General features: G+C 41.9%; 1 protein-coding gene across 2 annotated transcripts in view; it reads right to left on the bottom strand.

Annotated features, from left to right (window-relative positions):
* DECR1 (2,4-dienoyl-CoA reductase 1) overlaps positions 1-9,725 on the bottom strand; it is a 39,886-nt gene extending 30,161 nt beyond the window's left edge. Inside the window, exon 1 of one of the 2 annotated variants that reach the window (XM_032316302.1) lies at positions 9,653-9,725. Coding sequence is in view for 1 of the 2 variants with exons in the window: in XM_032316301.1 (XP_032172192.1) it covers positions 9,615-9,665 (51 nt within the window). In the remaining variant the exon portion in view is untranslated. Of the gene's footprint in view, positions 1-9,614 lie in introns of both variants that reach the window. The other variant, XM_032316301.1, reaches the window with a different exon arrangement.
* Between the last annotated feature and the right edge of the window lie 3,701 nt (positions 9,726-13,426).

Genomic DNA, 13,426 nt, shown 5'->3' with positions numbered 1-13,426 from the left:
CACCAGACTGTGAGCACCCAGGAAGACAAAACAGTCGCCATTCATTACTGTAATTAGGTTTCTAACGCCAGTTAAAACATTCAGTAAATGCTTGTTTCATTGATGGTAACCCTGACTGGCCAGGCTCCAATGCCATCAAAAGTGCATGAGTGCAGACAAGTAGTCTTAATGGAGCTATGGATATAAACCCAGCTCTCTGTCACTTGTTTCATCAAGTTGAAATGGTCATTTCCCATGATTCTAAATAATGCCATCTCAAAAAGTAGTTTAGCCCCCAAAATTAGTTTAACCTAAAAAAACCTATTGATACATTAATATTAACAAGTTATTTGCAAAAAGAAAAACTGGGCAAAGGCTTTAAAAGATAGTCCACATGCAAAAAATACAACCATTGTTAAAACCTAGTGAATGTAATTAAACAAAGAAGATATCATTTGTCTCTCACAAGATTGGTAAGGTTCAAAATCTCATAATACATAATACCAAAAAATTGCTTATTCAAGTCACTCCTAAAATCTGCTGATATGAGTTGGGGCAACTTCTTTGGAGGCCAATTTGGTAAAATTTATCAAAATATTATCTACACTATACACACCCTTTGACCCAGCAATTCTACATTTAGGAATTAATCCGATAGATATACTCATTCGTTCGGGTATGGAGGGAGAAGCTATGTTCAAAGATACGCACTAAGATGAAAATGAAATTAACAATTCTCTTCACAATCACATCAACAGGAATAAAATGCTTACTAATATATTTAATAAAAGTATAAGATTTATAAATTTAAAACTATCAAACACCGTAAGAGATTAAAGAGGCCCTAAATAAATAAAAGGACATCCTATGTTCACAGATTGGGAAACTTAATTTTGCTAAAATGACAATACCCCCCAAACTGACCTACAGATTCAATGTAATTCCTATCAGAATCCCAGTTGGGTTTTTGCAGAAGTTGATGAGCATATCTCAAAGTTCACTTTTAGAGACTCAGAAAGGGATACAGAATAGTCAAACATATAGTATATGAAAGATTGTTTGTAATCAAAAAGACTAGAAAACAATCTATCAGCATTTCAATAGGGGATATACCCCACCAGTTAGGGCACATCCATACAACAAGATACTGTGTATTTTGCAATATTCTATTAATTCTATTGATATTCTATTCTATTCTAATAACAATATGTGGCTATTCAATCACTCAACAAATATTTGTTGAATACCAAGAATACAAGGCAATACATGTTAAAGGAAAAATCCACAGTAGGGAAATATGTATAAAATACTCCCATCTGTGTGGTGTTTTTTAATGAAAATATCTTCATACATATGTTGATATATAAACAAAAATTATTGGAATGATCTACAAGAAACTATTCAGAGCACTAATCCCTTAGAAGAGGGACTTTCTATACAGTCACTGCATATCATTTTGTACTGTTGAGTGTTAGATATGCTCATAAATTAATTTTACTAAAAACAGTTAACATAGGGGCACCTGCATGTCTCACTCAGTTGTGTGTCTGACTCTTGTTTTCAGTTCAGGTCATGATCTTGGGGTTGTGGGATAAAGAGCCCAGCATAAGACTCCCCACTCGGGGGGGAGTCTGCTTCCCCTTTGCCTCTCCCTTTGCTCCCCAACCCCGGCTTGTGCACTCTCTCTAAAATAAGTAAGTCAATCTTTTTTAAAAATAGTTAGCACAAAATCAAATCATATTTGCAAGCACATGATCTAAAAGGGGTATAAAGGAAAAGTTACAGCAAGAATACTAGCATATGATCAGTGTTCTGAGGATGTTACTTAAAGTGTAAGTACTATTTATTCCACACATAAGTGTGAGCTATACTTAAAAGGAAAATGAAACATGACCATATCTATTTATTTTGGGGGGGTTCTAAGTACCTATTGGTTTAGGTTAACACGAATATTTCTTTAAGAGCAAACTTATCCTGACTCAAATTCACAGAATAAGAGCTTTGCATATTGGGCCTTGACTGTCATATAAAAATGTCAGCTTTGTAAAGACCTGACAATCTTGTTTTTCAAAGGTTATCTTCAGGAAATGTGTATTTTTGCACTCCCAATGCAACTCAATAGTCCATGCACAATAAGCCTCTAGTAAATTACTTCCTGATGTATTTTTTCTAGTTGCCTAGACCACTGCCACTTCAGCATAGTGTAGGTGTCTCTTAGCCAGAAGCATCTCGAAGTTACAAGAGAGAGCTGGGCAAGATGCTCGACTTAATGCTCCAGCACAGAAACAGTGCTATAGAATGAAGAACTGTCCCACCCACGAATACCAACAGAAATCCTACAAACTGTAAAAAAAAAAAAAAACAAAAAAAACAAACTTAAGAGCCCCAATTCTGCCACAGGCCCTGTTGCACTCAAGCTGTGTGCCTGCGTGGATTGCTTGAGTATCTCTACCCTCTCCTTCACTTAAAGCAGGGCACTGAACAGAGGCCACTGATATTCTGAGCTTCTGCGGAACACTGATCCCGTTGCCACAGCAACTTGAAGGTAAGGCTGAGCAAACATAAAAGAAAGTGAGCTGGACCCCAAGCTGCAGTGGCTAGGCTGAATTATGCAGTTGTTGCCAGGAGCAACACAGAAATTACATTTTTAAGTCATGATACACCTTATAGCAATGAACATGAGTCTGAAAAAGTAGTTGCTCTGAGCTTCATGGTATATACTTCCTGTTTTTATTACAGTTCTACTTGTCTGCAGTTAGATGTGGACCAAACAGATGCTTCCCCCATGGAGATGGGGAGATGAAATCAAGGAGACAAATTAGCAGGCAGTTTGAAATCTTGAAGTGGGGTCTTCACTCCTGCTTACCTCTCATTTGAGTAACCTCATTGATGCTCATCACACTAGTCATAACTAATATGACTACCTTTTTTGAACCAAAAAATAGAACCTCTGTTCTTGGAAAGGTTTTGTTTTGATTTGGGAACCTGCATATATGAAAAAATATTAGAGATAAACACAGTATGATTTGGTATGGAGTTAACTCATTTATCTATTTTTAACAAGTTTTTTAAGGAGCATCTCCTATGCCGTAGGCACTGTTCTAGGAAATGGCCATCTAGCACTGAGCAAAACAGATACAATCTTCTACCTTGAGAGATTATTTTTAGAGGGAGGGGGATAAATAAATAATATATATACTTACATAGTATATTAAAAGCTAAGACTCTCTGTGGAGAAAGGTGTTTAGAGGCCTGCTCTATACTGTTCTGCCTATGTTGAGAAGCAATGTAGGAGGCAAGGTTGGAAGCAGGGATGATGCTTCTGTAGCTGGCCAGGCAAGAAGTGATGATGGCTTAGACCTGGATGCCATCACCAGAAGGGGCAGGAAGTTAGTAAATGAAATTATTTGCTCGTAGGAAGGGCCCAGAAAATAAGGGTGTAATAAATTATCACTGTACTTAATATCATCTGGTCCAATTATTTCTTGCCTCAAAGCCCAACCTCAGCATATGTTGGTCTATTTCACTAAAGGCAGATAAGAGGGCCCCTACTTTCCTGAAAAGATCAAACCCATTCAGCTGAGAGAGCCTTCTTCATCTCCCTCCCCTTTACCTCAGAATTCTATTACTCTTTGCATTGCCTTTGTGTTTTAGAAAGTAAGATCTAACTCTGAGCTAGAAGGAAATGGAGATCAGTCCGACAGAAGGTGTTGGTCTAGGGGAGAAGTAACGAGGGCAGCAGAAATAAAGACAACACTTTCCACACATATTTAACATGTAGTCTAGCCTGAATTCAGAAGCCAACCAGCTGGAAGTGGTGAGCAAGAAAGGGAGAGATGAAGATGAGCAAGTTCTCTAGCTTACATGGCTACTTGTTGGAAGCTGCTATAAAGGATAGGATTGACATGGGAAGACCCAAGTTGGAGGATTGAAGACAGTGAGTTCCGTATTGGAAACGCCATACCTGCAACACCTGTGGGACATTCGGGTGAACATACCTAACCTGTGGTTGGAAATACAGTTTTGGAGTCCAGAAAATAATTCATGGCTAAATGTAAATGGCAACATTATTCAAGAATTTTGAGAGCCTGCAGTTCTACCACGGATGCAATGCAGTGTGGGAGTTTCCCCATACTGGAAAGACCAAAGAAGAATTGTCCCCTTACTTAACTTACTGATATTTACCCAGGCATTTCTGATTCCAAAGTGAATCATCACCTCAGGAAGAGAACAGCATAGGATAGCTGAGACAGTTAATCATTTTCTACCTGGAATTTTCTTTAAAAACCAAGGGTTGCCAAACCTTGATGGAATGCCTTCTATTATGGGCTGTAGGCAAACTTAACTTTAGAAATTCCCTCCTCTTTCAATGTTTTTGTAATGATTTTTGTGGATATCTATGTATATTTTTAATATTCTAAAATTAGCTTTATAGTTTTGGGAGGAAGTTTGTTTTGAAATTTCTTCACATGCATATTTGAGCTCTGACACCACCACTGATCCATGGGATTCCTTCCAGTGACTCCCTTCAAGGCCTCTTTCTCTTCACCTGAGAGATCCAACCCATCTCCAGTCCCACATATTTAACCTCCCAGTCAGTATCTTTCCTCTCCATCCATTGCTTGACTTCCAAGGTCTTCCAAGGTCACCCACAAATACAGAGGTCCTACTTTATGTCATCTCTTGTCTCTGGCCTCCAGTGTCTCCTCTCTTCAGTTTCTCTGTGATGCTGCCCTCCAGAATACTGCAAACCTGCTCATGGTACTTTTCACCCTAAGGCTGATCTATGGCTCCCTGGCAGCTGCATAAATTCCAGATTCCTTTGCTTCACACAGCATGGCAATTCCTTGTGACTTGGCTCTTATCCATCTCTCCAGCCTCTTTTCCCTCTGCTTTACTCCCTTGAAATCTGCACTCAAGAAAACAAAATACTCAGGGTTCTCCAAACATAAATTGTTTCCTACCTCCTTATCCTACCAATTCAATCCCCGTATCACTCAACATTCATCATTCCAAAGGTAGTTCTAAGAGTTCTTCGGACTTTCCTAACACTCCCAGACAGAATTAACGTTCTCATCTCCATTCCTGTAACCAGTTCCCCCTGGTAAGTGCCCTCTCTCAAAGGCACGGCCCTTACCTCAAGGGCCAAAGACAGAAATCTGGGCTTTGTCTCATACTGCACATCCAAACCACAAAGTCCAGTTTGTTCTACCCTAAATAGCTCTAATGCTGCCCTTAGTACAGACTCCTTATCATTTTTGTTTGGACTTCTAGTCTCCCTATGTCGAGTCTTACCTGATTATTACTTCCCTGCTCACAACTGTGATGGTATTATAGCACCTCAATATGACCCAATCTTCCTTCCTCACCCCACCACCAACCAATCACCAAGGCCTCTCAATTTTCCTCTTAAGTATCCCTTGACTTTTAGTTTCTTTGCATCCACAGCCATTTCCTATGGGAGGCCACCACAGAGAGAGGAGTACCTAGATTTGACTCCATGTCTCTGTTTTTTTTTTTTTTTAAAGATTTTTATTTATTTATTTGACAGAGAGAGATCACAGTAGGCAGAGAGGCAGGCAGAGAGGGGAAGGGAAGCAGGCCCCCAGCTGAGCAGAGAGCCCGATGCGGGACTCCTTCCCAGGACCCTGAGATCATGACCTGAGCCGAAGGCAGCAGCTTAACCTGAGCCACCCAGGCGCCCACATGTCTCTATTTTTACCTTCACTCCCATGCTGTCAGGCCAAAGCTCTCACTCTTTAATGTGGTCCACTGGCTGCTCAATGGCTTCTGCTCATTAGTCGCCCCACCTGTCTCCCTATTCTCTACCTATACACTTTAGCCTGGCTTTTCACACAGACCACTCTCCCACATAGAACCTTCTTACTCATATTCCTCCCCTTGGATAACTCCCAATTCATCGTTCAGGTTTTAGTCTAGATGTGTACCCCAAAATATATTCCATAAAACTGTACACCCCTCCCTTTGGGAGTGGGAAATGGCTTCTTCCCCAGTCCTGATGTGTCCTTCACATCAGGGGAGCTCAGTTAGTGTAACTCTAGGCTTCTTCCCACACCCTTAGTTTCCTGGTCTCCGGAGATAGTTTATCTGACTGGTAGACTTTGACAGAATAGTTGGGCCTGAGTAGTTCTTAAGCCTTCCTCCTGAGATTTAGCTGCCTTCAGAGAACAATTCTACTGTCCTTGAGGCAACAAGTTTGCCTAATTCAGGAAGTCCAGTTAGCGGGGCCAGCTGGCTCTCACGTGGAATGGTAGTAAGTGATACTTTGGCCTCTGTCTTTACTCTTGTTTTTCAAACTGGAGAAGAGAGATGCTTTATTTCTGGACCTCTTCTGAGATCAAGAACACTCATCATAATACTTACCACATAAGACCATGTCATTCGATTATAAACTTCCAGAGAGAAGAAATCAGCTCTTTCTCATCCTTGTATCTCTAGTACACTGCCTAGCACATAGTAAATGCCCAGTCTGTCACATGAGTGAGTGAAGCCCACCATACTCTGACCCCGGCAACCTCTCCAGTCTCATCTTCACTGTACTTTTTTTTTCCCTCTGACCCTGTATTTTAAACTCCACAATACTAACCCACATTTTTTTTTTTTTTAAGAAATAGGCTATGTTCCCTCACTTCTTGATATATACTATTCCTTAGGTATCATCATATTTGAGGCCCCATATAGTCCAACTCTGCCTTTAAAAGTCAGCCCTGGGAGTCACCTCCTCCATGAAGCCTCCTCCAGGCACACACCATTTTATTTACATATGTATTGTAACATACCTCTGCATTTTCAGTCTACTCATATCCTGTGTGACCTACTAGACAACCATTTTTCAGACATTTATATATTCTATAAAGCACAGCAAGAAATACACTTTATATTGCAACACGGTACACACATTCATTCATCTAACAGATATTTATTACCTGTTTACTCCATGCCAGGCACTATTACAAGCATAGAAATACAGCAGTGAACAAACAAGATATAAATCCTTGACTCCAAGAAGCTTCTATTCTGGAATTTTAGGTTGGGTACAGAAAGATTTCTTAAGCTTTCCAAATAGAAAAGCTTAGAAGGAAAGAAGACTCAAAACAGACAAGGAAAAAAAAAAAATCCACTGGCCTTCCATTTTTCCCTGATAATATTCAGTGTCAGAAGACAATGAAAACAATGTTAACTCAGTTCTAAGGGGAAAATAAACATAATACATCCAAGTAAATTTATGTCTATGCAGCCATCCTTTTTACCAGTACAGACACCTGGAATGATGTTCACCAAATTTAAAGCCTGGTTATTTCTGTGTGGCCAGTTTAGGGTCTTGTGCTACTTTTTAAAACTATATTACCTGAATTCATATTAGTTAGGTATCATTTTTATAAAAATCCTAAAGTATTACTCTTGATAAAAACAAAAGGAAAAGAAGTATGGCAGTGTGCATCGCAGACATTTTATAATTAATTAATCCACAAAAGGAAGAATGGTAAAGTAAAAAAAAAAAAAAAAAAAGAAGTTCACAAAGTAAACTTAAGATGAACTCTGGTATTTCATATTCTATTCTATTTTTCTTAAACTCATTTTGCTCCACAGAATTGATTTCCATGTCTACGCATGATTATATATAGCTTAAAAAATATTTATGAGGCTTGAGGTACCTGGGTGGCTCAGTCATTAAGTGTCTGACTTCCACTCAGGTCATGATCCCAGAGTCCTGGGATCTAGCCCCACATGGGCCTCTCTGCTCAGCGGGGAGCCCTGCTTCCTGGTCCCTCTGCTGTTCCCCCTGCTTGTGCACACTCCCGTGCATGCGCAATCTGTCTCTCTCTGTCAAATTTTAAAAATCCTAAAAAAAAAAAAAAGAAAAAATTATATATATGACTTAATGATAGCACAGATACCTTTTCAACCAAGTATCGCCAAAGAATGCCCAACATTTAATAGGCACTTATTTAGCATTTCCTGATAAGCAACTGAATGCCTGCACATTTTCCTGAGAGTAACTTGAGAGCAGAGGTCATTTTTTTTCATCTTTGCAACCCCAAGGCTGGGCACACAGCCAGTTCTACAAACTGTTTTATAATGAACTTTGTGGTGATCAAAATAAATGTTTGTTGCACTGAGTTGAGGCCTACTAGGTAAACAGCACAATTTTTTTTTTTAAGATTTTATTTATTTATTTGACAGAGAGAGATCACAAGCAGGCAAAAAGGCAAGCAGAGAGACAGGAGGAAGCAGGCTCCCCGCTGTGCAGAGAGCCCCATCTGGGACTCAATCCCAGGACCCTGAGATCATGACCTGAGCCGAAGGCAGAGGCTTAACCCATTGAGCCACCCAGGCACCCACAAACAGCACAATTTTAATATAACACTTCATAAGTACGACTGTTGAACAAATGAAGCATTTCTTTCGGTAACAAAAATTTGGAGATTCAATTGTAATAACTAGTATTTGCCAACAAAAACATGATGTTTCTTGGAACAACCTCTCACTTCACAGATGTGAAGACATTTCTCAGAGGAGTTCAAACCCAAGGCTGCATGTGCCAGGAAAACAAAACACACCACAAGAGGTCTCTGTTGGCTCTGAACCCTTATCCTCAAAACTTCTATTTTTCTTAAGCAAAACAATTTCAAATTGTCAGATTACAATTAATTTTTAAATGAGTTCATTTTCTCCCTCTCATACTGTATTGTCTAATAGTGTCAAAATAGTTGGGATATGCTCTGTGTGGCCTTATTACTACAGTCCTAATGATTTGTTGGGGGGCTGGGAACAACCTTTGAAGACTCTGCTACCTCACAGAGCTGTTGTACACAGAGCAAGTTCCAGAAGAGGCCAGAAAACACAGGCTTCTCTCGCAATGACCAAAATCTTTAAAGGAAAACCGTATCCAAAAAACCTTAAGTGTTGAACAAATACCACTTTTTTAAAAGAAAGTTTTCTTACTTGAGAGACTTACACTATTTCCTCATGTTCACATTTGGAACTACGGTCTCCATTTCTCAAAAAAGATCATGGCTGCCCATTTTCTACTGGACTAAAAAAACGTGCTTGGGAGAAGGCACTGTCTGCTTTTTTCCACATCTGCCTTCTTTTTCTTATCCTCTCCAGCTGTCTTCACCTGCATGTTTTATTTGAACTCTGGGTCAGGCGGACATACATAAGTTGACAAAACAAAAAGTTGTCTCTCCCAAAGTATGCGGCAAACAGAGGTTGCCCCCAGCCCAAGATACACCTCTCCCAGCTTTAGCTCTAGGAAAGGGAGTCTAGGTAGCTGGGTTTCGGGTTTTTTTCTTCTTATAAAAGTTTTTAAGTGAATATGTTTGTATTAGTTTTGAAGCTTCCAGGGACATGCAAACTCTGAGAACCGCACTTTCTCTGACAACAGAATGTGATTTTGCTCCTTCTTAACCCTAACCCCCGGCTCCCACCGCCCCCCACCACCGCGCGTCCCCGCGCGTCCCCGCGCCCCGGAATCCCCTGTCCTCGCTCCCCGCACCCCGGGTTCCGGACCTTCGCTATGCGCGCCCCCGGCAGCCTGTCCCGGAGACCCGCACGGGCAGGGCGCTCGCTGGAGCCGAGCCGGACCCTCAGTCCCTCCAGCGTCGCCTTACCCGCCGAGGACCGTGGTACCCAACAAGGAACACCCGACCTAGCAGCGCCATTTTGGACCTTCACGACTCAGTCCCGATACCCCCGGGGGTCAGGGGGCGGGGCCGGGGTAGGGAGCAGGGGCGGGCGGGGGACAGAACCGGAGCTGGGCGGGGAGCCAGGGCCGGGGCGGGGATTGAGGGCGGGGGCGGGGCCGGGGCGGGGGCGGAGGCGGAGGAGGTGGGGTCGGGGAGGGGCCGGAGGCAGGAGCCAGGAGAGGGGAGCTAGGGTTGCTCTCCGCGCTGCGACGCCCCGCGCCCGCTACCGCTAGTCCAATTCGTAGTTGGTGTGGCGCTGGATCTTACATCATCAGAGTAATAACATCTTGGATTTAAATCTCAGCCTCCCTTGTCCGAGGAACTAAGGAACAAAAGCAGGAACTTCCGGGCGGTTTTAATTTGCCTCCCCCTATCTTTGAGAGGCAGAAGCGGTTTGACCTCGGGTCCCGCCTTTGCTTTTCTCGCGAAGGGAGTAACACACACGTTAGAAGCCAAGGGGTACTTTTAGTTCGTCATTCTGCGTTTTAGTGTCATGTATGTTCACACGCTGCATAAACTCAGATCACATTTTCTTCCTCACTTCTAAAATGTGACTTTTCATACCTGACTCAGCATTATTGTGACAACTGAAAGATGGATGTAAAGCTCCAAGCTCAGCCTGATGGTAGGTGACAGAGTTAACAAAGTGGTGAGAAAGAAGAACAGCAGACATTCAGAACCATTCACAGGTAGTCCATGCTAATCTCCTTTCAAATATAAACCATCTCACAGAACACCAACCTCACAACTTGACTCCGAGATCAGAAGGTGAGACAAAACAAGCCAACTTTATAATTTTGTCTAAGCACAAGAGAAGACCACCGTTGTTATACCTAACAACCTGTCTGGCTAAAACAAGTGACTATTTACCAGTTACAGCTTTTACTTCATTCTGGTATCCCTTCCCTCTAGATAAGATTTACTGAGAGCTTCCACAGATTTGCGCCTGCTTTCTGACAGCATCTAACCTAGAGTGAACTGCCTACTTCCTTAGACCATCTCTCTAATCATCCAACCAAAGTCCAAATCCTGTAACAGGTTCTTTCTAACACCCTTTCTTTTATTTAGACAACCCATGGTTTACCATGGTGTGTGTCCTTCCTTGCTACATAAAAACCCCAATTGGTTCAATCGTCGATGTGTCACTGGCAGACTCTGGTTGTAGGGCATTGACAGTGCCCTTACAGTGTCAACTCATTTTTTCACCTTAGGCACCCCCAAGGCAGATCAGGGAGCAAGGATCCAGTGCAAGTGACTCTTTTGGGAACTTTGGGAATCACCAGTAAGGAAGAGAGGCAGGCAATACAGGGTAAGTTATTCAGCTAGCTGACATTGCAGACAACTAGAGGTAATGCCAGAGAAGACACTCTGGAGAAAATGGAGAAAACATGCTGCTATGGACTGAATACTCTTTAAGGTGATGGTATTAAGAGGTGGGGCCTTTGGGAAGAGATTAGATGAGTGTCCTCATAAAAGCAGCCCCAGAGAGCTAGCTCGTCACTTCTGACATGGGAAGATGCAAGGAGAATTCAGCAGTCTGCAACCTGGAAGAGAGCTCTCATCAGAAGTTGACCATGCAAGCATCAGACTTCCCGCTTCTGCAACTAAGAGCAATAAATTTCTGCTGACTATGAGTCGCCCAGTCTATGGTGTTTTGTTATAGCAGCCTGAATGGACTAACAAACTTGCCTCAGAGAACTCTCACCTGAGAAATGAGGGAGCTGGAGTATTTTACACATTACTTCTTTTTCAATGGCTGAGCACTGCTAGGCATAGATACTGATTCTCCAGCCCTTCTTTCCTGTGGACTTGGCATCAGGGCTTCAGTGAAAGACCTCAAGAAAAGAAATACTAGCACTGTAGTTGGTGTATGCGCTGCCTTTAAGTGGTAAGGCCCACGGGATCTAAGAGCGGGATGCTCCATTACCAACCAATCAACCACCCTCATTTAATTCTTACAACCCTATAAGGCTTTTATTTTTCTTTTCCCTTATTCCCAGAAGCATATACCAAAGTAGGTGAGGAATTTGCCACAAGATCCACAGGCTTTAAGTGGTAGGGCTGGGATGTGATTCTAGCAGTCTAGTCCTAGAGCCTGTGCTCTTTACCACTGTATTTTTTTTTTCCTGTTAGAATGTAACAAATTACCACCAAGTAACAAAATTCTGTCTTCATTTGTTGATGTTTAACTGCTGGTAGCTTTTAAGCCTCACCCCTTCCTTTCTCCTGTGTCTTGGGTCAGCTAGGCAAGTGGACAGGAAAGCCCAGATACTCTCTCCTTTGGCACTGCAGCCAAACCCCTTCTCACACATGGATACCCTCACTTTAACCCCTAAACAACACCCAACAGCAATAAAAAATCCCAAGCCACTCTTTTTTCCTTACTGTATTAATTTTCAAGGCCTGCCTTAGGAAAGCAGCATAGACTAAGTGACTTAAACAACAGAAATTTATTTTTTTCACAACCTGGAAGCTAGAAATCTGGTATCAAGATGTTGGTGGGATTGGTTTCTTCTGAGGCCTCTCTCCTTGATTCATAGATGGTGTCTTCTTCCACTGTCTCCCCGTGGTCTTCTTTCTTTACATTTCTGTGTTTAAAGCTCCCCTTCTTATAAGGACACCAGTCCTATCAGATTAGAGGACACCATAATGAGCTCATTTTAACTCTATTATCTCTTTAAAGCCTTATCTCTAAAACAGATGATTTGATCTATTGCTCAGATTCTAAGGTATTGGGGGTTAGGACTTCAACATAAGAATTTGAAGGGGACACAATTTAGCCCATAATACTTTCTCCCTCAAATCATTTAAATCATCTCAGGAGGCCTGCTCTGTCCTTCCAAACAGTCTCGCTGCATAAATAATAAACATTTTTATATTCATGTGTGTGTGTGTGTGTGTGTGTGTGTGTGTGTGGCATCATCAGTCTTGACATCCAAACTGAACGTGGGGTGGGAATCCAACTGGTTTTCATAGAGATATTATAACACTAGTGTCTTAAAATGATGCATATGCATTCTGTCACATTTTTCTATGGGTCAGAAATCTAGATATGGTCCTAGACAGTCCTAGGCGGACTCTAGGACTATCCAAGTAAGCTAGGCTCTCAAAATACTGCAATCAAGTTGTCCACTAGGCCATGTTTTCCTCTGGAGACTCAACTGGAGAAGAATCTGCTTCCAAGCTCATTCAGGTTGTTGGCAGAATTCATTTCCTTGTACCCATATGACTGAGGTCCCCAGCGCTTGCTGACTGTTGGCTGGAGGCCACCCTCAGCTTCTAGACATCACCTATAATTCTTTTCTATATGAACTTCCTCAGTATAACTGCTTATTTCATCAAGCTTACGAGGAGAATTTTTCATCTCAGAGAGGATCCGGTCCCTCTTTTCAGGATAACCACCTGATTAAGTGAGGCTCACCCAGGATAATCGTAATCTCCTTTGATTAACTAAAAATCAGCTGATTTAGGACCTTACTTATATCTGCAAAATCCCTTTACCTTTGCCATGTTCTGTAGGCTAGAATCAAGTCACAGGTCCCATCCATATTCAAGGGGAGGGGATTGTATCTGGTATGAATACCAGGTGGCGGGGATTATGGGAACCTCTTAAAATTCTTCCCACCACAACCACTACACTAGACATGGGAAGAAAAGGCGATTGGTCCCATTTTAGGTAGACCCACACTTTACAACCAGTCAGAGGAGACAAGCCATAAAACACACTCACGCAGGCT

This window comes from Mustela erminea, chromosome 16 (assembly GCF_009829155.1).
Source record: "Mustela erminea isolate mMusErm1 chromosome 16, mMusErm1.Pri, whole genome shotgun sequence".
Classification (NCBI taxonomy): Eukaryota; Metazoa; Chordata; class Mammalia; order Carnivora; family Mustelidae; genus Mustela; species Mustela erminea.
The sequence above is the reverse complement of the archived record's forward strand: the minus strand, read 5'-3'. Positions and strand labels throughout refer to the sequence as shown.